A 27,840-nucleotide genomic window follows, 5' to 3' on the forward strand; every position below is an offset into this window, starting at 1 on the left:
GGTTAGTGTGTGTGTGTGTGTGTGTGTGTGGAGGGAGGGTGTGTGTGTTTTTACCTCAGCTGACTTTGTTTCAGACCAGCAGTTTTCAACCTGTGGTCCGAGGACTACCTGCTCCGCACATTATTTAGTATTTGTAAAAAAAAAAAAATATTGGAGTTATTGGATTTATGGTATTATAAGCAATTGTACATTACAATATGTGTTAAATCTGTTACAATATGTGTTAAACATTCACTGATCAAATGGACTACATTTGAACGCTAAGATATTTTATGTAAAGAAATTCTGCGACTCCGCGAATGGTGGCCCTCAAGATCTTTTGACACTGATTTGGTCGTCCCCGGGATGGCAAAGGTTGGGAGCTGCTGTGTTAGTTAATATGTGTGTTACGAATTGGTGTGTCATGGTTATCGTCAGAGGCATCGGGCTGTGACTAACTTAATATATTACTGCCAATATACCCAATGACTGTATTGGGTTGGTCCGGGGCAGGCTATAACTACAGTCTGGTCTCAGTCAGTCTGTCCATTCCTAGCCTTAATAATTGTCTCCACAGCAACAGATGTTTTATAGGTCATTGAATTAATGCCTCTTCCCTTCACACAATCACAGAAAGCACAGCACATCCCCTAACCTTTACTTTAGCGTCTGAGACGTTAGCAAGGCCCCGCTAGTGAACTTTAGCATCTACAAACATTAGCATTTGTAAGCAGTCTCCAGTAATTGTTCAATAGATTAATCTAGATACTCTCATCTTACACCATTGCCCTTTTAAACAGCACTGGTACCATATCAAGTTCACTCATGGGAATCTCAATGGGTCTGTCTGTTGGGTTACCACTGGTGTTGCCAGGTAAAACCCTGATAAAGTAGCCTGGTCCCAGATTTGTTTGTGTTCTTGTCAACTCCATTGCTGTCTTTGTCAAAATTAGTGACAGAGTTGGCATCATAGCCCAAACAGACCTGTACTCAGGCTACTGATAAAGGTCTGTTGAGAAAGGTTGGTTAAATGTATGATTATTTCCTCTTGGTTTGCCAGGTATTTCCCCATGGGCCACCCGGTGTCAGTGCATCTCTACTTCCAGTCAGACCAGTTCCAAGGCTACCTGGTCAAGCACCATGCCACTAACCTGGCAACCAGCAAGCTGGAGACCCTGGAGACCTGGGTGATGCCCAGGAAGACCTACAAGGTGGCTTCCCCACCCAGCACCTTCACCAGGCTGCAGTTCGCCGAGGTAACTATCGTCCTTTTTTGGTTGTTTAACGTTTAGGTAATGTTCACATAACATTCACAGAACAGTAACACTGTGATATCACGACTCAGGGTATGACACAGATGCAGACACAGGAGGCGGATAGTACAGTTCTCAGATCATTTATAATAACACAGGAGGCGGATAGTACAGTTCTCAGATCATTTATAATAACACAGGAGGCGGATAGTACAGTTCTCAGATCATTTATTATAACACAGGAGGCGGATAGTACAGTTCTCAGATCATTTATTATAACACAGGAGGCGGATAGTACAGTTCTCAGATCATTTATTATAACAGAGGAGGCGGATAGTACAGTTCTCAGATCATTTATTATAACACAGGAGGCGGATAGTACAGTTCTCAGATCATTTATTATAACACAGGAGTCGGATAGTACAGTTCTCAGATCATTTATTATAACAGAGGAGGCGGATAGAACAGTTCTCAGATCATTTATTATAACACAGGAGGCGGATAGTACAGTTCTCAGATCATTTATTATAACACAGGAGGCGGATAGTACAGTTCTCAGATCATTTATTAGAAAGACGGAGCAGGCAAAGGGCAGGCCGAGGACAAGCAGAGGTTCGTGATCAGAGTCTTGCAGGTACAGGAGGGCAGGCAGGCTCGGGGTCAGGGCAGGCAGAGGTTTGTAATCAGGTCAGAGTCAGGCAGGTACAGGATGGCAGGCAGGCTCGGGGTCAGGGCAGGCAGAGGTTTGTAATCAGGTCAGAGTCAGGCAGGTACAGGATGGCAGGCAGGCTCGGGGTCAGGGCAGGCAGAGGTTTGTAATCAGGTCAGAGTCAGGCAGGTACAGGATGGCAGGCAGGCTCGGGGTCAGGGCAGGCAGAGGTTTGTAATCAGGTCAGAGTCAGGCAGGTACAGGATGGCAGGCAGGCTCGGGGTCAGGGCAGGCAGAGGTTTGTAATCAGGTCAAAGTCAGGCAGGTACAGGACGGCAGGCAGGCAGAGGTTTGTAATCAGGTCAGAGTCAGGCAGGTACAGGACGGCAGGCAGGCTCGGGGTCAGGGCAGGCAGAGGTTTGTAATCAGGTCAAAGTCAGGCAGGTACAGGATGGCAGGCAGGCTCGGGGTCAGGGCAGGCAGAGGTTTGTAATCAGGTCAGAGTCAGGCAGGTACAGGATGGCAGGCAGAATGGTCAGAGCCGGAAAAAACTAGGAAACAGAACTTGAGAAACAGGAAGACGGGAAAGCACGCTGGTAAGACAAGACGAAAGGGCAACAGAAACAGAACACAGGTATAAATACACAGGGGATAATGGGGAAGATGGGCGACACCTGGAGTGGGGGTGGAGACGAGCACAAAAAGAAAGGTGAAACAGATCCGGGCGTGACAGTCATCTTTTAGAAGTAGACACACCTTATATACAGCAGCTTCGCCAGGCTGCAGTTCGCTGAGGTCACTGACACACTGTTTTTTGGGTTGGAGTTGTAACATTTATGCAATTTTCTTATAACAGTCACATAATATTTACACTCTTTCAGTAGACAGTGCCCCCAAATCAAGCTTTATCTCTACAGCACATTTCAGACATGGAATGCAACACAATGTGGTTCACAGGAAAAAATGAAGAAAAACAATACAAATAAAAACAGAAATATTTACTACACAGCAAACATAGGAGGATAAAAAAATGTGTGTTTTAAGATCTTTTTAAAATATGTCCACAGTTTCGGCCCCTCTCAGGTTCTCTGGCAGGCTATTCCAGAGGCTGGGGGCATAATAGCTAAAGGCTGCCTCTCCATTCCTCTTGGTCCTAGACTTTGGGATAGTTAAAAGGCCAGTGCCAGAGGATCTACTGGGTACATAACTCAAAATCATGTCTGGCATGTATTGGGGTGCACAATCGTGGATTGATTTAAAAACCAATAGAATGATTTTAAAATGAATTCTAAAACTCACATTGCAGAGACCTTAAAACCGGTGTAATGTGTGCTCTTCGTCTGGTCCTAGTCAGAACCCGTGCTGCAGCATTCTGTATGTTTTGCAATTGGCCAATGGCTTTCTTGCGTAGACCAGACTATCAAGGAACAAGGCAACACCCAAATGCAGACACGGGAGGCAGGCGGCACATGGTTGGAGTCTTACAATGTTTATTAATCCAAAGGGACAGGCAAAAAGGTCAACGCCAGATCAGAGTCCAGGAGGTACAGAGTGGCAGACAGGCTCGTGGTCAAGGCAGGCAGAAGGGTCAGGCAGGCAGGTACAAAGAAACAGGCAAGGGTCAAAACCGGGAGGACTAGAAAAAGGAGAATGCAAAAAGCAGGAGAACGGGAAAACCGCTGGTTGACTTGGAAACATACAAGACGAACTGGCACAGAGAGACAGGAAACACAGGGATAAATACACTGGGGAAAATAAGCGACACCTGGAGGGGGTGGAGACAATCACAAGGACAGGTGAAACAGATCAGTGCGTGACACAGACAGGAGAGCTACACAATAGTCAAGCCTGCTTGTAATAAAAGCATGGATGAGTGTCTCTGTATCAGCCTGAGATAGAAACGGACGCACGGTGGCAATGTTCCTCGGGTGGTAAAAAGCTATTTTGGTCACATTCCTATTGTGTGATTCGAAATTGATTTCAGAATCTAAAATAACACCTAGGTTTTTTACCAGGTGTTTTATCTTTATTGCCCGTGAATTAAAATGTGCGGCCAGATTCTCTCTCTGTGCTTTGGCTCCAACAATAAGTACCTCGGTCATGTTTTGATTTAGCTGGAGGAAGTTCTGAGCCATCTAAGTATTTAAATCACTAATACAGTCTAATCTATCCGTGGAGCTCAAATTCTCTGGTGACACAGAAAAGTAAAGCCGTGTATCGTCTGCGTAGCAGTGAGAATCAATGCTGTGCTTTCTGCCAAGGGGTAACATATATAAATTGAACAGTCCCGGACCCAAAATCAAACCTTGTGAAATGCCACCATGTGAGATGTATTTTCTCTGAGTTATGTTCACCAAGGGTGACAAAAAACTCTCGACCGGTTGAATAGTTCCTAAACCAATTCAGAACTGGACTGGAGAGGCCAACCAACCTCTCCAGTCTATCCAGAAGGACATCATGGTGAACAGTGTCGAATGCAGCACTTAAATCTAAGAGGACAAGGACAGATGGCTGTTTGGCATCTGTTTTGGCTCTAAGATCATTTACCCCTTTAACTAAGGCCGTCTCTGTGCTGTGTAATTTCTCAAAAATACAGTTGGTACTTAAAACATCATTTAGCTGTTTGAAAACCAATTTCAGGGAGTGATTGACAATAGCTTACACTTCTTCAGATATGCAATTAAAGACTGTTTTGAAGAAAGTGGTGGGGATAGGATGGAGAAGGCAGGTAGGAGGCTTAAGTTGTGATATCACTGTCAGTGTCAACCAGGGAAAATAAATCCTTAGTGCCTTTGCGTGGTAGCCGCGGGCACATATCATCAAACTTCTCATCGGGTCTTGCTTGACTGATACCCAGCCTATTGTTGCTTATCTTATCTCTGAAAAATATCGCAAACTCATCCCATTTAGAAGTGGAGGAAAGTTCACTTAGTCCATTGAGAACATTTGCTGAGGTAACATGTCATTTTTGTAGGTGGCGTAACGTTGAGGTAACATTCATATTGTAGTCTTTCAGCAGATCCATTTCTATCAGCTGCTCCTGTATTGATTGTATTCAACCATTCATTATCCAGTCAATGGACAACATAATGGTCAGTCAGTCTGACCATAACGGAGGTACATTGTTTTCGAGGTTGTAGGCTACAACTTTTACGTAATGTTCACATAACATTCACAGTCATTCAGCAGCCCCTGTCATTTAGACTAGAGTGCCCAGCAGTTATCCAGCCACTTAGTCAAACAATGACCTCTATGTGTTAGTAGTATATACAAGCCCTGAAGTGCCTGGCACAGAGAAGCATGTTGTATGAAATATGATTGGCCAGATCAGATATATAGTTCATGGTGACCTTAGATATATTCATCGTTATGGCAACCTTGCAGAGAGTACACACACACACACATTGGCGGCAGGCATTAAACACAGGATCGGTAGCCTTGTAAAATGTCAATTGATTGAATTCATCAAATTTGATGTGGATTAGCGCCTCACCGGCTGCTTATTTGTTGTTTACTAATGAAACGTAGACTACTCACCTTCACGCCAGGCTTCCTGATAGCGTAGTTATGCTAATATAAATAATGACCCGATTTCTACTTCTGAGGACGTTCTCTAACATCAGCTATGTCTTAGTGAGCCAGCGAGCACTTTTCAGTTTATCATGGGGGGGTTGAGAGTGATCTTTTTTTTCTGGTTTTCACACTGTCAAGCAGAACCCTCTGAAATGTCAGTTGATGTCCTCGTAAGAGTTCCCTCTGAGCACTCTGAGGTGATAAGTCGGGGTGAATCTGACCTTTTACTCTTGACCTTCGACCTATTGACCTTTGTAACAGTTCCGAAGCGACACTAGACTGCGAGGCAGTCATGGGCACAGGGAAGCCTCTGAGGCGTTCTAGTCTAAAGAGTTGTGAGTGACAGCAGACCGACGCTGGCACGACTTTATCTGAGTACTCAGCATCGCAAAGGACTTTCTGTCGGTTGCTTAGCTACAATGACTGTCAGTCTGTCAGTCAGTCAGGCAGCCAGAGGACAGATAGACGGACATGACAGAGCTAAGCAGTTATAGTTGACTGTTGTGAATGTCTGTCAGGCAGATAAACCATATCTGCAGTACAACATTCAAATACAGCCTTTTCCTTCCATCTATAAACTCTCTCTCTCTACCCAATTTTTACTGCCATTGCTCTCTAACATTGCTCTCTACCTCTCCACAGTGCTCTTAATAGACTTGCTTCCAACAACTATCCTAAATAAGTGAGGGATAGATGACAGACTACCACCCTACTAACAGACTACAGTTGTAACGGTGGTAGTAGATTCCTATGTAGTCCGGTAGCTCTGTATATCATGTATGACTTTACAAGGTCTCTCCCTCCTACCACCTAGAATTTATCCCTCTGCCTCCTTTGAACTTCTACCATAAACTGGGGAGGCAGCACAGTCTGTTCCTCCTACCTATAACCTCTCTCTCCACTTCCCTCTAACCATACCCCGTGCATCACTTTGCAAGACGGTCTCTTTCTCCTTTCATTCCAATCTCTTCCTCTACCTCCCTCTAACTCTGCATAAGCAGGACAGGCAGGACAGAGGTATCAGTAGTAGCTGCCTGTCTGTATCTTAAGCGCCTTCACTCACAGTATACTTACAGTAGTAGGCTACGTCACCCTCCCGCTGTCGTCCACTACTGATCTGGCAACCTAAGACCTGGCAACCCTGCCTCCCCCCACGGGCACCCGTGTCAAACACCTAATGCTGTGGTTTATGTCCTCTACTAACACTTTACCTACAGTACAGTAGTACGTCACCCTCCCTCTGTCCTCCACTGCTGACCTGGCAACCTCACCCCCTCCCCAGCATTACCTCAGCAGCACAACACTTCATCTTGTAGCTTAAGCCCTCTACTCACACATTACATCTTACAGTGGTACAACCACTGCTGACCTGGCAACCTCACCCCCTCCCCAGCATTACCTCAGCAGCACAACATCTTGTAGCTTAAGCCCTCTACTCACACATTACATCTTACATCGTACTACCACTGCTGACCTGGCAACTCAACCTTAAAACCCCCCACCCCATCCCTCTCCCCCTCCACCACACCCCAACAACCTCACTGGCGCCAGAGTCAAACACCTCCCCATAAAACATGACAGGTCAATTTCCATCAGGCAGTGGTGCGGGCAGCCACGTCCAACCAACCAGACCACATCTGGTCTTGATTTAAAAAACTGTTCGTTTTTTTACTGACGTGTGTGTGTGTGTGTGTGTGTGTGTGTGTGTGTGTGTGTGTGTGTGTGTGTGTGTGTGTGTGTGTGTGTGTGTGTGTGTGTGTGTGTGTGTGTGTGTGTGTGTGTGCGCGTGTGCGAAACAGACAAAGGCCCCCAGGGTTCTGTTGGGTTCTGGGCCTTATTAGTGTCAGTCTTTGTGTATGGAGGTAATGAAAAGCAGGTGTTGAATGCAGCTAGGCCCAGGCCCGGAGCACTCCCCTGGGACAGCTTGAGATAGCTGCCATCCTTACCCACGTCCTCTATGTTTGTCAATTAAGATCTATGGAGAGGGAGGTAGGGAAGGAGGGGTAATAGGTAGAGCGAGGGAATGAAAAAGGGATGCATGCTATAGGATGAGGGGTTTGACTCGGGAACCAGTGATGGTTCCCAGATCTTGCGCAACAGTTGCCACAGGTTTAAAGTGAGGAAGGGTCTTGAGTTAGGGTTGCCAGATCAAAGGTAAAGGAGAGAGGCTGGATGGTAGCCTAGTAGTCTACTACCTGTGCTCTATGTGTGAATTTAGGTCACACAAGCTACAAGCTTGACTGGTTTTGACTCCAGGGTTGCCAGATCAGCAGTGAAGGACAGGGGTGGCTGGTAGCAGTAGTACTACTGTGCTGTCACTAGGTAAAGTGTGAGTTAAGATCATAAACTAAAACAAGCTGAGGTGTTGGACCAGGGTTTGAAGTGAAGTGTAGAGAAAAGGTCGGAGGTCATCGGATGAACCTGAAGTGGGTCAGAGGTTAATCCCTGTTTGACCGTCTCCGGGTTCTCAGGTGGTCAATACGGTCGTACACTCAATGAACTGTGGATTTGTAGCTGTGTTACTGTTTGTCTCCACTCTCCAGTGACAGTTTGAACCAGAATACAGTCGCTTCAGGAGATTCATTCAAATTCCAATTCAAGATATGAAAAGTATGATTCATTTTCAATGAGAATATTACATTTCCATTCACTTCCTGAATTGATGGAGTTGAAATAGAATTGAGCCAAAACCATTACTGAAATCCAATGTTATCCATGCCCATAGTACCTTACCCAGATTTCTCACAAAACTATTTAGTCAGGAGGCAGTAGTCTGCAGCCAGTGGGTTATAGTGACATTTCCTCAGTCAATACGCTTTTGATTTCAGTCTGTGGCCTAGAATCAGACCACTGACAATCAATGTGATGTATATGGTGTGATATGCCAGTGAGGAAAACACTTCAAATAGACTGAAATAGAATAGAAAAAAATGTAATAGAATCAATAAGAATAGAATAGATTATAATGAATTAGCATGAGGGATACTCTTCTAGACCTGCAGTGAATGAATAGCATAGCTGATAGACATTCTAGTTAAGGATGTTGAGGATACTAACATAGAAAGTAGTAGTTTGGTACAGAAAATAGGGGTCGGTAACATTATTGAGTTGAAGGGTACCAATTTTGCACACTAAATTGAGGTGAATTGAAGGGAGGCAGGGCAATATCCTCTAGTTGTTGTTGCAGACATTGTGAAACACACACATACACACAACCACACACACAACCATAAACACACACACAACCACAAGGAAAATATAGTTTTGGTTGAGAAAATACAGGTCAGTTGAATTACAAAATTGAATTACGGAAGTGCATCACAGGCTTGCACGATCCACTTATGGCTCAGGCAGTGTGAAAACACACATACACACACACATACACACACGTACACACAACCACAAACACACACACATACATACAAACACAGGGAAAATATAGTTTTGATTGAGAAAATACAGGTCAGTTGAATTACAAAATTGAATTAGGGAAGTGCATCACAGGCTGGCAAGATCCACTTATGGCTCAGGCAGTGTGAAAACACACATACACACACACATACACACACGTACACACACAAGGAAAATCTAGTTTTGATAAAGAGAATAGAGGTCAGTTAAATTAAAAAATGTAATTACCCAAGTCCATCACTTTACAAAACTTACTTTACAAAGTACAAAACACACACACACACACACACACACACACACACACACACACACACACACACACACACACACACACACACACACACACACACACACACACACGCACACACGCACACACACACACACACACAGACACACAGACACACAGACACACAAATGTGAAGAGTGAATTAAAGGGAAAGCCAAGATCCTCTCACAGTTTATGTTTTCCGACATCATGATACACACACACACACACCACTAATTTCTCTGTGGAGGTTGAGTCTATTTATAGTGTATAGACTCATTTCTCAGTCGGCCTAATATTGAGTGGAGTGTTCCAGTCAGCCCATTGATCTGTGGTCTGGTGTTAATCACTGGGTGTAAGGATGAGCATATCCTCAAGCCTTCACCATCCCTCCTCATCAACCCTCCTCCTCATCATCCCTCATCATCATCATCCCTCCTCATCATCATCCCTCCTCATCATCCCTCATCATCCTCATCCCTCCTCATCATCCCTCATCACCCTCTTCATCATCCCTCTTCATCATCCCTCCTCATCATCCCTCATCATCTTCCCTCCTCACGTTTCTACAAGCTCCTTAGATTAATCTGCATCCTCTTTCTCTCTGTCCTCCTTCACTATTTCTGATCTTCACTCTCTGTCCTCCTACACTCTCTGTCCTCCTACACTCTCTGTCCTCCTACACTCTCTGTCCTCCTTCACTATCTCTGAACTTCACTCTCTGTCCTCCTACACTCTCTGTCCTCCTTCACTATCTCTGATCTTCACTCTCTGTCCTCCTTCACTATCTCTGATCTTCACTCTCTGTCCTCCTACACTCTCTGTCCTTCTTCACTATCTCTGATCTTCACTCTCTGTCCTCCTACACTCTCTGTCCTCCTTCACTATCTCTGATCTTCACTCTCTGTCCTCCTACACTCTCTGTCCTCCTTCACTATCTCTGATCTTCACTCTCTGTCCTCCTAAACTTTCTGTCCGCCCATCTCACTATATATAGTCCTCTCTCTGAGAACAGAATACCAAACATTAAGAACACCTAAGGTGTCGAAAGCGTTCCATTAGGATGCTGGTCCATGTTGACCCCAACGCTTCCCACAGTTGTGTCAAGTTGGCTGGATGTCCTTTGGATAGTGAACCATTCTTGATACACATGGGAAACTGGAGCGTGAAAACCCAGCAGCGTTGCAGTTCTTGACACAAACCGGTGTCCCTGGCACCTACTTGCATACCCCGTTCAAAGGCACTTCAAGTTTTTGTCTTGCCCATTCACCCTCTGCATGGCACGCAAACACAATCCCTGTCTCAACTGTCTCAAGGCTTAAAAATGATTATTTAACCCGTCTCCTCTCCTTCATCTACACTGATTGAAGTGGATTTAACAAATGACATCAATAAGGGATCATAGCATTCACCTGGATTTACCTGGTCAGTCTAATGTTTTGTATAGTCAGTTTATATCATCATGTTCTCTCTCTGCCTGTATTCTCAATCTCTCTCTATTTCTCTCAGTATCTAAGTTATTCATCTCTCACCTCTCTCTCTTCCCTCCAGCAATAGTCTTAACTGCATTAAATGGAGTTAGTGCTTTTCATCTTCCCGTCTGTCTGTCTGTCTGTCTGTCTGTCTGTCTGCCTGTCTGTCTGTCTGTCTGTCTGTCTCTTTCTCTCTCTCTCTTTTGCTCTCTCTCTCTCTCTTGCTCTCTTGCTCTTTCTCTCTCTTCCCACTTTCTCTGTCTTGCTCTCTCTCTCTCTCTCCATGTCTCTGTCTGTGTTGTTATAGATTGATCCCCAGCCCCCCAGAGGGTTAGTCAAGGTGTTCACTCTTCACTCAACATATACACTGCTACCTCAGTCGGCCTGTCTATCGATCACACAGGAAGCTGCAAACCAACGCTTACATTACACATCAACAAAATGTAGACATACTGGAAATCCTGTATAAGCCTATAAACATAGAAAGTCTACATAAAGCCTCATGAGACATACTGGAAACCACATAATGCACTGCTGTAGACATGATAGGTAATGGCTGTACTAATGTTTGAAGCTGCACACCAATGCTGACGTTACAGATGAAGTGAGACTAGTAGACAGATGTAGGATCTTCATTTGAACCAGTTTGCTACAGCATTATTCCCGAGGGAAAATCAAGTCTGAAAATGTCAACGCGGAAAGCCTTTTTAAACCTGGGTGATCAAATTAAGATCCCACATCTGTACACACTTTAAACCACTAGTCTATACAGGAGACATGATCCAGGATGGTTGTATGAATGGTGTGGGATACATATTATATCACAACTACAATTTCCCATGACGTTACAGTGTAGAAACGAATTCACATTCAGCCTGTTTTTCTGTTCCTCATTTGCCTCAGTTAATGTTGTATGCAAAGTATGCATGAAATACATTATACGGTTGGACATTTCAGAATACATTAAACGGTTGGACATTTCAGATCCAGTGAATTAATTACACACTCCCTTTTCTCTCTCCTTCCCCCCTCCGTCCCGTCCTCCATCCCTCTCTCAGATCGGCACGGAGTGGGATGCCAAAGAGCGCATGTTCCGTAACTTCGGTGGTCTGATGGGTCCCATGGACGAGACCGTCGGGATGCAGCGGTGGTCCAAGGGCCCCAACGTGACCGTCACCGTGGTGTGGATCGACCCCACCAACGTCATCGCTGCCACCTACGATATCCTGATCGACGCCAGCGCAGAGTACACCCACTACCGACCCCCCCTGAACCAGCCGCTCAGGCCTGGGGTGTGGACCATACGGGTGTTGCATCACTGGAGCCCCGTGGCCGAGACTAGGTTTCTGATAAGTCCGCTGGCTTATATGAAGCATCAGCCTATAAGACAAGGTAAGAGTACAGCCACAGACACACACACACACCACTGGCTTATAACAAGCACTAGCCTGTACGGCAAGGTAAGAGATAGGCCTATATATAGTGCAGGTCTACAAGTCACATGAGTGTCAGTCTGTGATGTATGTGATATAATTGATGCAGTATGTCTTGTCATGTTATTGCCCTATCATGGATACACACGCAAACACAAAAGCACATTTCCCATGAGACCCTGCTGTGTTTACGATGCTCTTTCTAATCAACCCTCTGAGCCGTTGGAAGCCCCAGTTGTTTGTCACCAAGTCAACCGTAATCACCCTCAGTGTTTCTCATACATACTAAACAGTATGTTAAACACCTCCATATCACGCCGAGGAACACAATTACACAATTAAATCAATCTGCCGGTGTTAACTATAAGGGACCAGGACCCCTATTGTTTTAGCTAGAGTAATCAGCTGCTGTGAAAGTCACCCGAGAGTTGAGATGCTAACCTCGGTGTGGTGGCATATTCACAGCCCGACCTGTTTTATAATCGCACTGAGACCATTTTTAATTATGAACCGAATCAACAAATAAAAGTTAGCAGGCTTTGCCCCGACGCGCTGTGGGGTTTGGGGCCATGTGCGAGAGTGAGGAGAGAGGAAGCTAGAATATTCATCAATTGTTCACGAGTGTTTCTGTTTGTTTGATCGTTCGCTTGTTTGCTTTTCTCTCAGTTGTAAATCCCTGTTGATTTGAACAGAAAATTGATTAACTCCACTTCCCCTCGAACTCCAAACTCCAAACTCTGTACCGGCACATAGTCAGAATGCTAAATTCACTCCAAAAAGACTTTAGCATTGGAGATGAGGGTAAATCGACTGCCTTTCTCCACTATTTATGGAAGATAAACATGAAACGTACTGTTATGCTCTCTGAGGTTATACTGTTGCTGAAATGTTTTATGACCCAAGTGAGGCGACACTGAGCTCTACTTTAGATTGTTTTCCACTAAACTTTTTGGATCAGCTTGAGTGGTTAAAATAGCCCAGTTGGCCCAAAGTGCAAACAGTAGTCCTTAACTAGATCCACTGCAGCATAGAAACTATGGAAACCGGTGAGCGTCAGTATCAAACAGCCTTATATGGACTACAGTACAGTAGTTATCCATTGAGACGGTACTTAGGATAAAACCTTAATGGGCTAGTTTCCCAGACACAGATTAAGCCCGGTCTTGGACAAAGAAGCACTTTCAATTGAGAATCCTTTTTAGTGTCTGGGAAAGCAGCCGTACAGCTCCTGCTCCTGTATGATGGGGTTAGATGCCCTTAGATCCCATAGTCCTGAAGGTCGTGGTGGTACAGTAATCCTGCAGCCTTGGACTCCTCTCCACCTGCTCTAACAGCCTCTAGCCTTGCCATACAGATTTACAACCCTGAATATCTCCAGGTCTTTCTACTACACGTAGCCTTCATGGTGAGTTTTTTGTTGTTGCCCTGGCTTAGCGCTGGCACCATGGGCCCTCACACACACACACACTGGCACCACACACACACCGCTGCCACAGTAAAGTTGGTAGTTGGCACCGGGCAGTGGCAAGCTTGGCAGAACAACGGGGTGTCTGACTGCATCTCTGTCGCTAGCCCGTGAAAACGCTAGCGGCTAACGGCAGGGTGCGAACCCGGCACTGGCGAGCTGGGCTAGCGTACAATAGCCAGGCTGAGGAGGGACGGCAAGCGCCCCGGTGTTAGGAGCACTGAGGAATGTACAGCTTTACCTTCAGGGTGGAGGAGTTTTAGGGATGAGGTAATGGTCTCGTCTCTGCTCCCTAGATTCCAGTGGCTTTATAAAAAGACACGAGGAACAGTCGTTGAGTTGTTTTACCAATTTGTGGCTTAGGCAATTATTTTATCTTTTGAGGGTATGAAGGGGCTTATAAATGTATGATGTATGAGAAGATGTTCCTATCTGCCCCCTAGCTTCCAATGGCTTTATAAAGAGACACTAAGTGCAGTCATTGAGACACTTGGTGCAGTCTCCCACTCGGTGGCTTAGGCTTACCCTAGAGAAATCAATAGCATGTAATTAACCAGTAACACAAAGTTTGGTCTCATCAAATGAGTTCACAGTTCCATTCCACCCTTTAGGGCAACACAATCAAGTCAAAGTGGTTCTACTGATTTTCCTACTTAGATTCCCCATTGATGACTCTCTCTGTTTACCTGCTCATTTATGAACACTATCTCCATGACTGTCTCGCCATAAAACATTAACAATCCATTTTTGCCCCCCTCTTTCTCTCGCTTCATCTCTCTCTCGCTCTTCCGCTCACTCTCCCTCCCTCCCCCAGAGGACACGCTGAAGCTCCACAACGGACCAGCCAAGAACAGTTATATGGAGCAGAGCTTCCATGGCCTCAACCCCGTGCTCAACATCCCTGTACACCTGGGCCAGGTGGAGCAGGCTAAGCGCAACGCCGCCCTGACTGGCCCCGCCTTGGAGCACTGGGTAGACGGCCTGGTGGGTGCGATGTGGGAGGCTGGGGACGTGTGTTCCACCTCCATGACAGGGGGACCTGGAACATCCTGCCCCGTCATGCAGACCTGCGCCAAGACCCCCTGGAGCTCGCTCAGCCCCGACCCCAAGTCCCAGCTGGTCCCGCCGCACGCCGACGGGCGCATCAGGTAGCAGTGGCGCCTCCGGCTGGACGGGAGGCCACACTGCAGGTCTTAAGTTTAAATAATTTATTTTTCAAATCTCTTTTTGTTTAATTTTTATTTTTCAGTCGACGTAATGGATCAGATAAGACGAGAAAAGACGTAAGTTGTGTTTTTTTAAGGTTGATTGGAGGTTGTAGGAACGTTGAAGAGGAAGAGAATGTCTGGGGAAGGTTTTGTGGTGTCGTGCAAGTTTCAGACTCCTGAAGTGTTCGTCTTTGGGGGTTTTGCCGGCTTTGCCGTTTTCTGTTTCCCAATGTATTTATTTTAATCTCATCGCTGAGTTTACTGTGATTGATGCTGTGTCCGACGTAGAGACAAATGTTGCTTTGCCAAGCACCTAGTAAGGCCGCCTAGTCTGCTGCTAAATGAAAGAGCGATTGTGAAGTCAGTCAGAAGTCAGTGTTCGGGTGGAACAGGATAGTCGACACTGGTAGTGGACCACGTTCTGGGCCCGTATTCACAAAGCGTCTCAGAGTAGGAGTGCTGATTTAGAATCAGTTTTCTCTTTTAAATCATAATGAATATGATTATATAGACAGGGGGGGACCTGATCCTAGATCAGTACTTCTACTCTGAGATGCTTTGTGAATACGAGGCCTGCTTCTTAAGGTTGGTTTGGCCTACATGTAGGGAGATAGACTGAACCGCAACCTCGGAGGGTGTCGCGAAGATGTATCTTTAAAAAAAAAAGCGAAATTCCTTGCCTCAATCTTTGCGTATGACTGACAAAGTTACTATGGCACAGCACTACATATTGACTTTCAGTGCCTGAACAGGAGAAAGGTGTGTGGGTGTGACTGGACTATGGGGTGGCATTAGTGCCAGTAGAAGTTGAATTCAATCCATGAATGATTGAAACTAGATTCAGTTTCTATTGGCACTAATATCACTCCATACTGGACAGCCTGAAACTTGAAATGAAAGTATATCAGCTGTGCTTTCGCAAGAAAACAGAAATTCTCAAGCTTATTTTTTCATTTCCTTTTCTAAGAATTTTTGTTCATTTGTTTTTAACGACGGTTTATGTTGCAAGTATGAAACAGAATATGTCTCAAAGTTATTGTCGAGTGAATGGAGTGAGTTGTCCACGAGTTGCTATTTATTTATAAGTTTATATAAATACAGAATATTTTTAGTCAATGACTAAATGACTACAACGCTGCTTTGGCAGCTCGATAAATATTTTTTTGTAAAGAGAAACTGCCTTTATTTACAAAGGCCAATGCCCCAACCTGTATACCTATTTTGGGCGCAACAAACCTAATGCCCGTCTGTATGTCCGTGTTGTCCGGTCTGAATAGCTCTTCCTGTCTTGGTTCTTTCGTTGACTGTTTGCCAAGTCTTCATCACACGGGGAAGCACCCAGGACTGAAAGGTCACAGAAGGGTCAGCTTCCTCCTGACAACCTCCCCAAACAGAGAAGTAAACAAAAAAAGACAGAAACACTCCAAAAACTCTCCAAAATGTGTGTTGAAGTCATTCCGTGGTGATGTTGCATTTCCTACTCGGTTCCGTGTCAGTACCAGGATGTTAGTGATTGATGATGCTGTTCATGCTGTGGCAAAAATGGAAACAAATAGTGAATATATCTTGTATCTTGATCAAGGAACTGTTGGATTGGGCCCAGGCAACTTTGGTTTTCACCTGTTCTACTACATGCTAAGTACTTTTGCTGCCATCAAGACTATCTCTCTGTTTACCACAGTTCAAACATAGCCTATAGCACAGTGCCCCCTTCTCCAACCACAATGAAGGGTAACTACGATCTGCCGTTTCGTTTGTTTGGCTTCAACTCAATTCTCCTCACAACCTAATTTGGTCCCAATTTAGAATCCAATCTGTGATTGTCAACATGATTTGGCAGTCAAACGTGCTAAGTGAATGTTTTCACCAGGGCTCATCAACGATCATTAGTGAGTTAATCAATGGCCCAAGTTCACCTTGAACCTTGTTGGATGTATCGATCCTAATAAGTGTCAGTCCTGTCACTCAAACTTGAACTGGCGTTGCCATGGTTACAAAGAAGGGCAATTTTGCCTATATATAGGGCTCGCCAGCTTCTAGTGCTAAAACCCAGAAGTGAGTTACCTCTGGTTCGTTCAGCCTTTCCTATGGGGAAAGAATAGGGATTTGGGATAAACACTGAGAATAAGGTCTGAGGTTAACACAGGCTTAGGAGACCTTATACAGTACACTTTGTTCTATGAGATAATAGCAGCCAGTTAACATGACCTTTATTCATTATGAAGCCTTTATGCGCTTTTGTTATTACATAAATGCATCAAAATTCACAAAGTGACGTCAGCTGATGAAGATGATCTCCTAGAACAAAACGTATAAGATCTCCTAAGTCTGTGTTTACCACACACCTTATTCTCAGTGTTTATCTAAAAACGACAGTCATTTTCCCCAGGCCATCGAACCGTGGCGGAGTTAGTGCCTACAAAAAGACAACATTACTATTTCTCTGTCTTAGCTACCTAGCTAATAACATAACAGCTAGATACAGATATGACCCTGACTTCCTTTTACTGGCAGTGCCATTCTCACATTGAAACGAATACTTAAATTGACGAACACTTTGCCCATTGTTCAAAAGTTCAATTATCATTCTCGAGAAGTGAATTGAAATATGTTACTCAATGTAAAAGTCCTATTTTGTTACAAAAATGAAGAAAATGTACATAAATATTTTGTATTGAAAATATGTTTAAAACGATGTAAATACCGATGCAGTGTGGAAAGATTATGAATTGGAATTACAGTGGAAGAAGAAGAGATGGCTGGTGTTACTTGTTGCTAGTTGGGCACAAAGTGATTTTAGGTACATAACCTGTTTCAATGTTTTGGACAGATCTAAGGAGTAAGGAATGACTCAGAATTGGGTAAAGCTTTTAATATTATTCTTCGCCTTTCAGAGAATATCATGACAGATTGTTGTTCTCTCTGCTGGAATGTATTGTTGAGCAACTGTTGCACAAACTTCTCTGAACTCAACGTTTCCCGAAGTTTCTGGGGAAACGTCAACGTTTCCTAAAGTTTCAGGGGGAAACTCTGTGCCTTAGCTATCTATCTATACTCCTGCCTAGGGGACTCTTAAAACCTTCTGTCCATCTATGAACATTCAATGGTTGTGGCTGTTTTTACTTTCCACAAAAAGTGAAAGAAGAACACCAAGAGTTAGTCGATGTGATTTGATGAATCTGTAACACCAAAAAAAGATGTCCGCTGTTGTAAATACCATGTCTTCTTGTCTTTCGCTTTTCCATTTTTGTGGATATTTTTTTTTTTGTTGGTACATTTTTCTCTGACTGCTTTTTGAAATAAAAAGAGCTCTCTCTACATCTTGTCTCATTATTGCGTGGATTTTTATGCTTAAACACTTCAAGTTTATGACATGACAGTCACGAAATCCTTGTAACACATCTCCTTCTTAATTATTTATGTACGTTTAAGTAGCCATAATTGCATTTTACTATGGAAACAAAGAGTACATTACACCATAATTAAAGTGATAGCACGGTCAAACCGTGTTAAGTCATTCCCACAGTTGTTTAATGATCACCCTAGCTTCACCCTCTAAGTATTTGTTTAATTACTTGAAGTTGCTTCCACATGTTTTCCATGACTTAACTGAAGAATCAACCTGCCATCGTCAGCTGTTGAGCACCAGAAACACATACACTACGCATATGGCAACACTCCTGTTTTCAGCCTATGTACAGAGAGTGGAGAGAGTTCAGGCCTTAAAAATACTGTACCATATGTCTCAGAGGCAGGCTATCGTGTGTAGATATAAAACAAACCACCTCAAACACAATATGCAGTAGCCAGAGATTCGGCTTCCCCTTGCCTTCCAGAGATAATACATCTAGAAAACAGGGGACCTCACCAACAGTCAAACAATCCTCTTTGAATGTGCTGTGCGATGAATGATGCCACCATCGTTTGTGGAGGTCTGACCAGAGAGAACCACTTGGGGATTCTGTGATCGTCTTCCCATCCTTCGTCATCAGAACAGAATAGGGGTTCCGTGTGATCCTCCCAGGCCTCTATCATCACACATACAATCATCCCACACATCCTCCCGGGCCTCTATCATCACACACGATCACAGGGTGTACTGAGCCTCTGACAGGCCTAGATCAAAGGGACACTACGGACCATAAGATCTCACAACGATCCCACAAGGCTCCGAACACGCCGGATAATTAGTCCAGGGTGACTGGAAGGAGAGAGTGTGTGTGTGTGTGTCTGTGTCTGCTTAGTGAGTGTGATATCACATCTGTGAAGAGTGTGTCTACATGCGTGTGTGTATACAGTACGTGTGTCACATCTATGACGAGTGTGTGTTTTAGGGGGGGGTCCCATCTGTGTGAAGAGTTTCTAACAATGTACATGAGCCACATGTTGCAGATGAGTTTAATTCACTATCTCTGACATGGAACAAACCCTTAGGTCTCATCCAACACATGTAAAAGGTGACAGTGAGACAACGACAGTGGTGCTACTGTCTCTCCTGAGGCACATCACATTAACGTGACATCAAACGTTTAAAAGGTGTTCTAATAAAGTTCCGAGATCAAAACAGAATGTTGACAGCATCACACATGAAACAACTGAGGAGCTAATGACACAAGCAGCGTATCCCTCCAGGTGTTGGGCCGAGCACATAGACATGCCATCTTTCCCACTTCTGTGCTTAACGTTACCTTTTGCTGATGTTTACTCTTATTGTGGGTCAAAATCCAATGAATATGTGTGAAGATGTTTTCACCTTTAACACGGCATTTGTCATAGGAGCAGGGGTTGAAGTAAGGCGGTATGGTCCGGTATGGTGTCCAGGCAAAACAAGGTGTGACTTTGTCTCAAATACAAGGAGCGAAAGGTTACAATTTACCCCACCTCCCGTGTCAGCTATAACAGGGCTTGGGGTGAAATGTAACGGTTTAAAAATCATGCTTAAATCATGACATGCAACAAGATACTGAAAGCCTTTATTGAGAACATGAGAACAACATTGCCATGTTTAACATTTTGTGTGGCAGAAATAATAAAGTCATAATAAAAATCATAAAGTGTATATTATTTTTTACTCTCCATTAACTGTCCCTTCTCAACTAACAACATCTGACCACAACTGAAGGTTGTGGGTTGTAGACTCCGTCTCATGCTACCACTAGAGTTAAAGCACCGCCAGCGTTCAAAAGTGACCAAAACATCAGCCAGGAAGCATAGGAACTGAGAAGTGGTCTGTGGTCACCACCTGCAGAACCACTCCTTTATTGGGGGTGTCTTGCTAATTGCCTATAATTTCCACCTTTTGTCTATTCCATTTGCACAACAGCATGTGAAATGTATTGTCAATCAGTGTTGCTTCCTAAGTGGACAGTTTGATTTCACAGAAGTGTGATTGACTTGGAGTTACATTGTGTTGTTTAAGTGTTCCCTTTATTTTTTTGAGCAGTGTATATAGGAAAATAAATAAATACTATTTTTTGCTAAAAATGTGGGGCTCAAAACAGGTGCCCTGAATGACGGGTCGCCACTGATTACAGCACATGTAGGTGTTTTGTAACAGATGTCTCTTTACATTCATCAAATTGCGGGTGCACAGTGCACTGTTGGGGTTAGGATGCTGAAATGATTTTGAGCGCGGGTAGACTACAGAAGCGCTTGTTGTTGATTGTTTGACAATCAGATGAAAACATCAGGTTGTGTTTATGACACATTAAAAGGCATAGACAGCTTGGTTTAAATCGCATAGCCTAGAGTCAGAAGGGCCCGCAATTTGCGTAGAGGGTGATGCAAATACTAAATAGATGATTGTTGAGTTGCGACTGTCAGTGAAAAGCTGGGAGACCCAGGCAGGCATATCGCAATATTTTAAAATACAATCACAGAAAAACTGTTTGGAAAACAAATGTCTATTTCTGTAATGAGATGACAATGAAAAGACTGCAATCTGTCTTTTTCTTAACTTGATTGAGAAAACAGTAGCCTATCTTATTGGAACCAGTGGAGAACATCGGCCATATCCCCAGTGAGCATATTCACTGTCTTTATCATTGGGTCACCAGCACTTTTGTTTGTTTTTGGACAATAATTCATCATTTCTTCCTCCAGGTTAGATGGACATCCTATTGTATTTGTGTCGCCCCTTTTCGTAGGCCGATTAAATGGACCAGACAACATCGTATTGATCTGTTTGTCAGTGTCAGCAGAGTAGGCTACCCTGTCATTTCTGTAGTATAAAACAAAAATGTCTGCACGCACTTGGGTGTCCCGTACCGGTAAGAAATGAAATCTACTTTCATCCCTGGATCTGTGAAAGCATATGCTGCCATAAAGCGTGCTGTGCTCTAGGGAGCAACAGTTTGGATCTGTGAATATGTGCAGTGCAACTACCTTAGGGCATGGAAGATAGCGTTAGCGCCGTAGAGAGAGAGAGCGAGAGAGAAAGAGTGCTGTCTGAGTGAGAAAAGGGGAATGGAAATTATTACACTGAGAGAGAGGGAGAGAGAGAGAGAGAAAGAGAGAGAGGAAATTATTTCACTGAGAGAGGGGGAGAGAGGGAGAGAGAGCGAGAGAGAGGGAGAGGGAGAGAGAATGGAAATTCTTTCACTGAGAGAGAGGGAGAGAGAGAGAGGGGGAGAGAGAGAGAGAGAGAGAGAGAGAGAGAGGGAGAGAGAGAGAGAGAATGGGAATTATTTCACTGAGAGAGAGGGAGAGAGGGAGAGAGAGAGAGAGAGAGAGAGGGGGGGGAGAGGGGAAAGAGAGAGAGAGAAAGAGAGAGAGAGAAAGAGAGAGAGAGAGAGAGAGAGAGAGAGAGAGAGAGAGAGAGAGAGGGAGAGGAAATTACTTGACTTTTATCATGTTCTGATTATGGCCCTTTTTCCTCTGGAATCTTCCCACAGGAAGATGGAATGACATAATTCAGGGCCAGTTGTTGATTGAAAGCTCCCTATAACCTACTGCTGCTTTCTGTTATTGATGTATGCTGGGATTGATAGACTCCTGCTCATCTCATTGATCAACAGGAGAAAAACATTGTTGAGGGTGCATTCGAAATAACACCCTCTTCCCTGTATAGTGCACTACTTTTGTAACTGCCATTACTATGATCTGCCATGACAGATAATCTTATTGATCAAGCAGACAAAAATATAGTTGCACAAGTGTCCAAAATTGCACCCTATTCCCTACATAGTGCACTACTTTTGATAATATGGGCCCTGGTCAAAAGTAGTGCTTTACATAGGGAACAAAGCGCCATTTTTGGATGAATCCAGCTCATCTCATTGATCAAGCAGAGAAAAATATATTTGAAATGAATTATCCGATTATAAACACACCAGGCTCTGTGTGATTCCCCTGATTCCCGCCTTCAAGCCAATATCTCCTACTAGGCAGAAGAGAACAAGGGGGATGTTAACGTAGCGTCGAGTTAGCCTGGGCGCTAAATATTTTAGTGATATCTCAGTATGAGAATGTAGCTAGGGGAGTGAAGCGCTACGCTAGGCTAACATTTCATTGATCTCTTCTGCCTGATATAGCTATGGGACTGAGGCACTAAGCTAGCTAGCTTCTAGCTGTTAGCCTTGTGGGAATTAACGAAGGATGGCGAGGTGGTGGTGTGGTGTCACATTAAGAGCTGTAGGAAGAAGATGAACAGATCAAGACACTATCGCAGTAACAACGCAACACCATTAGGGCTCGGGAGTGCAGGTGGGCAGGCAGAAGTGTTGTGTGAGGTGGGACTGATCTGCGAGCGTGAGGAGATGGGAGAGCATCAGTGCATCAGTGGATTGTCTTGTTACACCTGCTGGAACAAGGTGTGTGAGTGGTAGCTGGGAGCCAGAGGCAGAAAGGCAAGCCTTTTGACTTTCACAAAGCACATGTACGTGAGACACCTGGGGATGTAAGCTGTCAAGGTTGGGAGAATTCACCAGAGTAAAATCATGTCCCTTAGATTTCTGCTATAATGGGTTCTCACACTCATAAAGTAAGCATTAAAAGAAAAGATATAGGCCTACAAATGTACAGAAGTGTAAACACTAAATGGAAGCTGCTAAAATCTCTTCTATCCTCTCCCTAATTCACTAATAATTAATGTTGTTTGTATATCATGGTTTCAATAAGCTTGACTGAAGGTATATCATTCAATAAGCTTGACTGAAGGTATATCATTCAATAAGCTTGACTGAAGGTATATCATGCAATAAGCTTGACTGAAGGTATATCATTCAATAGGCTTGACTGAAGGTATATCATTCAATAAGCTTGACTGAAGGTATATCATTCAATAAGCTTGACTGAAGGTATATCATTCAATAAGCTTGACTGAAGGTATATCATTCAATAAGCTTGACTGAAGGTATATCATAGGAATAAGCTTGACTGAAGGTATATCGTTCAATAAGCTTGACTGAAGGCTACACTGCAAGCATCAACTTCTGAACTGTTCAGCTTTAGTTGTAAGAAAGAGGGTGTGTTTCCTGGCTTGACCTCTAGTTACTCTAGTTAGGTTCCTCCATTCTGTCCGGCCCTACAGTAGGGAAAGTAAATACATGCTTCCCCTTCTGAACTTCGGTTATAGGAACGTTTGAGGCTTGATCCTCCAGTTGGTTCAGCAAAAGCAACCAGCCCATATCAGGCCCTTCCTGTAGGAGAAAGTGACTGCTGTAACTGAGCCAGCAAGGCCAGCCACGTCAGTTAAGCCTTGTTCACACTGCAGGCCTTAATGCTTCGATCAGTTTTGTTTTTCAAATCCGTTTTGGACTACTGACTGTCCAAACAGCAAGAGACCCAATCGGATTTGTGTGTTCAGACAGCAGGAATTTGCTGACACGTCTACGCTAGTTGTCATAGTAACAGCGGGTGTGTGTGCAGTGGTGTAGGCTGATTGGTGGTGGTGCTTGTGCTACCTACCACTCAGAAGTTATGGAGCAAGCAGAGGTGACAACAATGCCTGTCATGGTCTTTCCCCGGTCGCTTTGAATCATCAAATTCATAGAACACTTCTTCAGCCTCAAAGGATAAGATGATCCAACTTTCAAAATGAGTCCTAGCTAGGTAGCCGTTCAGCACATTCACTCATTTGTTTGCAAGCAATTAACAAGCTAGTTATCTACCACATGTTCTTGTCATACTGTCAACAGGGTGGCTAGCAAGCAACAAGATATGCCAAATGACAGTCTAAAAACCACTGAGAGGCCAAATAAATCAGATTAGACCATCCAGACACAAGTCACACGGCCAGGAATCTGATTTATAACCTACGAAGGTGGTTTGAAATGTGGCTTGAAATATCCGATTCCATGTGCTTTTTCTCTGTTCAGACTGCAGGACAAAGAACAGATTCTATTCGGATATGCAAATAAATGGGATTTGAGTCACTTCAAACTGCCAATGTGAACAAGGCTCTAGTGTACTCAACACAAGTCCAAGCTCTCCGTGAGGCACACTGATTCACACGCACACGCGTGCCTGCGTCATCACAACGGAACGCCCGCGTGAAGAGAGAGACGCCAGCCGATGCTATCAAACACTTCGATGTCAATACCCTCGGAAATAAGTCACAGTCCGTATCAATTTCCTGTCACAGAGTGCAGTCGAACCAGAGAGACAGAGAGGGAGAGAGAGAGAGAGAGATATACTATACATCTCTCCCCAGTCCCGGGATCATTAACTGGGTTAAATGCAGGAGATGTCTGCAGTGCAATAACAGTGGCTGCTATTGGCTTACGCTAGCATGCACACGCACACACACACACACACACACACCTGCATGGTACTCTCATACCCACAGGCATCAGCAGATTTATCATTCTGACTGAACAGATTATATTCCATAACCTGGAGTCAAGCGTTAACTCAGCTCTGGTCCGAGCACGGAGGGTTTTACTTGGACGGAATATAAATGTTTATACAAATGCCACCCTGTTCCCTTTGTAGTGCATTACCTTTGACCAGGGCTGTGGTCAAAAGTAGTGCACTCTGTAGGGAATAGGGACGCAACCTAGGGAAAGATGTGGGGCAGGACATTCCTGTTTTAGATGATGCTGTAGTCCTGTGATCTATATGTAATGTAAGCTCGTAAATGGTGATGGTGAAGGTAGATAGGGTATGGTATGTGACCAATGGGAGGCCGTGTGAAAACAAGATATTACTATAGGCCTAGACAAAGACAGTACAATATGAAGCTGAATGTGCTTCTCCGATAGAAATCCCAGATTACACTTGTAGGCGACGTCATAGCTAGCTAAGCTCATTCGTAGAAACACGTCATCGGCGAACTGCTCATGAGCAGGCCGTCAAATCAAAGGCAATCTTTCGATTGAACTTCTTTTTTTTTTACGAAAATTTAAACGTGTCAGTTTGTCACGTTCAGGAGGTTGGAGTAATAACATGCTCAACCACTTAAGACACTGGCTCCAATCATGGTTGTGCATTTAGATTGAGAAAATGAACAGCTAAGGAAGAATTTTTCACTTCTCTTATTGACTTCTCAAACCCCAAACCCCGGCCTGTTCTGCTTGGTCTGTTTCGCAAGCGTTCCCGGAAGTCTTGCGATTTTGCGCCTCTGGGTTTAGAAACTCTGTTGCCTAGTATTGTGTGCAGGGGGCCTATATCACACTTACATATAAACTTGTATAGAATGTTATATTGTACAAGACCCAATATTGACAGACAAATTGCTCTGATGCTGGCAATGACTACTTTCTGTCTAAGCAAAGTTAGGGCTAGGTAAGGCTGATTTTAGACATCTGCATTGTGTGGCCTTGGGAATCTGATTTAGTGGGAGGAACAGGAATAATACCCAGAGCAGATTTGAACATTCCTATCAGCTATGTGCTCAAGCAACGTTGTACAGTAGAGACAAGAGAGAGGAACGAGGAGAGAGATGGAGAGACATTTTCAGAGAGAGGAAAGAGAGAGGAAGAGGATAGAGAGAAAGGGACAGAGGAGAGCGATTTTGGAAAGCAAGGGAAGATAGAGGAAGGACAAAAGAGTGAGAGAGTCTGAGACAAGGAGACAGCTCCCACCAGAAGTCTAAAACAACAGTGTGTGTTCCTGATGGATGGTATGGCCAGCCTGGCCAGCCATGCGAGCAGCCCATTCCCCCTGAACAACCCTTCACAGCATACAGATAGAGAAGATGGAGGGAGGAGAGAGAGAGAGAACAACCCTTCACAGCACTGTAGGATCCACATCAGCACACAGAGAGGTAGAGATGAGAGGGGGATGGAGAGAGAGGAGAGGATGGGGATGAGAGAAGGGGGAGTTGGGGAGGCAGTGAAGGATGGGGTAGAGATGAGGAGGAGAGGAGTGGGATGAGGGGATGATATGGAGGAGGGGATGGGGAAGAGGAGAGAGAGAGAGAGCGAGGAGAATTTAAAAGGGCAGTTAGCAGACTTTCTCAATTATTTATTAGGGAATCAATAGAACAACAACATGCAGCGAGAGGAGAAAAGAAGAAGAGAGGAAACAGGATTATGTCCTGGGAGGTGCGGTTTCCTACTTCATTATTATGCTGTATTATTTTGACTTTGATGATAAGGACTGCAGTGTCCATCCACGTGCCCTTGTTGCATGGAATTTAGCGCCCGTTCCAGCTTTGCTATATTAGTCGAAAAATCTTTGATTAAAGAGTAAAACTGTATGTACTACATCCTCCCATCAATAATATATAATTGCTGAGGCATTTTAATTTTCATCAGCTTCTTCATTGCAACAATGAAAGGCGAGAGTGACGTAAGGAAATCTTTAAATCTTACCTTACAGTACCCCGAGGCAAAATAAGGTAATGCACCCAACAACTCATCCTCTACATATAGGCTTCAAAACAACTCTAAACCTCATTGTCTTACATCAGATAGAACCTCATTGTATTACGCAAGATAGAACCTCATTGTCTTACGTCAGATAGTCAGATAGGTCACCACTGCGACCTGTATGCTCTCGTTGGCTGGCCCTCGCTTAATGCTCGTCGCCAAACCCACTGGCTCCAGGTCATCTACAAGACCCTGCTAGGTAAAGTCCCGCCTTATCTCTGCTCGCTGGTCACCATAGCTGCACCCACCTGTAGCACGCATTTCAGCAGGTATATCTCACTTGTCACCCCCAAAGCCAATTCCTCCTTTGGCCGCCTCTCCTTCCAGTTCTCTGCTGCCAATGACTGGAACGAACTACAAAAATCTCTGAAACTGGAAACACTTATCTCCCTCACTATCTTTAAGCACCAGCTGTCAGAGCAGCTCACAGATCACTGCACATAGCCCATCTATTAATAGCCCAAACAACTACCTCTTCCCCTACTGTATTTAATTATTTATTTTGCTCCTTTGCACCCCAGTATTTCTACTTGCGCTCATCTACTGTCAAATCTACCATTCCAGTGTTTTAATTGCTATATTGTATTTACTTCGCCACCATGGCCTATTTATTGCCTTTACCTCCCTTATCTCACCTCATTTGCTCACATTGTATATAGACTTCTTTTTTTACTGTATTATTGACTGTATGTTTGTTTTACTCCATGTTTTGTTATATGTGTCGAACTGCTTTGCTTTATCTTGGCCAGGTCGCAGTTGTAAATGACAACTTGTTCTCAACTTGCCTACCTGGTTAAATAAAGGTGAAATACAATAAATAAAAAATGAAATAAATAGAACCTTACGCCAGAAAGAACGTCATTGTCTTACGTCAGATAGAACCTCATTGTCTCACGTCAGATAGAACCTCATTGTCTTACGTCAGATAGAACCTCATTGTCTCACGTCAGATAGAACCTCATTGTCTCACGTCAGATAGAACCTCATTGTCTTACATCAGATAGAACCTCATTGTCTTACGTCAGATAGAACCTCATTGTCTTACGTCAGATAGAACCTCATTGTCTTACATCAGATAGAACCTCATTGTCTTACATCAGATAGAACCTCATTGTCTTACATCAGATAGAACATCATTGTCTTACGTCAGATAGAACCTCATTGTCTTACATCAGATAGAACATCATTGTCTCACGTCAGATAGAACCTCATTGTCTTACGTCAGATAGAACCTCATTGTCTTACGTCAGATAGAACCTCATTGTCTTACGTCAGATAGAACCTCATTGTCTTACGTCAGATAGAACCTCATTGTCTTA

At 44.0% G+C, this 27,840-nt stretch overlaps 1 protein-coding gene across 1 annotated transcript in view; it reads left to right on the forward strand.

Annotated features, from left to right (window-relative positions):
- The window catches only part of LOC129839875 (xylosyltransferase 1-like), a 111,221-nt gene extending 93,195 nt beyond the window's left edge, over positions 1-18,026 (forward strand). Inside the window, exons 9-11 of the mRNA XM_055907575.1 lie at positions 1,040-1,235; positions 11,661-11,994; positions 14,315-18,026. Of these exons, the coding sequence (XP_055763550.1) occupies positions 1,040-1,235; positions 11,661-11,994; positions 14,315-14,652 (868 nt within the window). The 3' untranslated portion in view covers positions 14,653-18,026. The remainder of the gene's footprint in view (positions 1-1,039; positions 1,236-11,660; positions 11,995-14,314) is intronic.
- Positions 18,027-27,840: the final 9,814 nt, after the last annotated feature.

Source organism: Salvelinus fontinalis, chromosome 40 (genome assembly GCF_029448725.1).
Source record: "Salvelinus fontinalis isolate EN_2023a chromosome 40, ASM2944872v1, whole genome shotgun sequence".
Lineage (NCBI taxonomy): Eukaryota > Metazoa > Chordata > Actinopteri > Salmoniformes > Salmonidae > Salvelinus > Salvelinus fontinalis.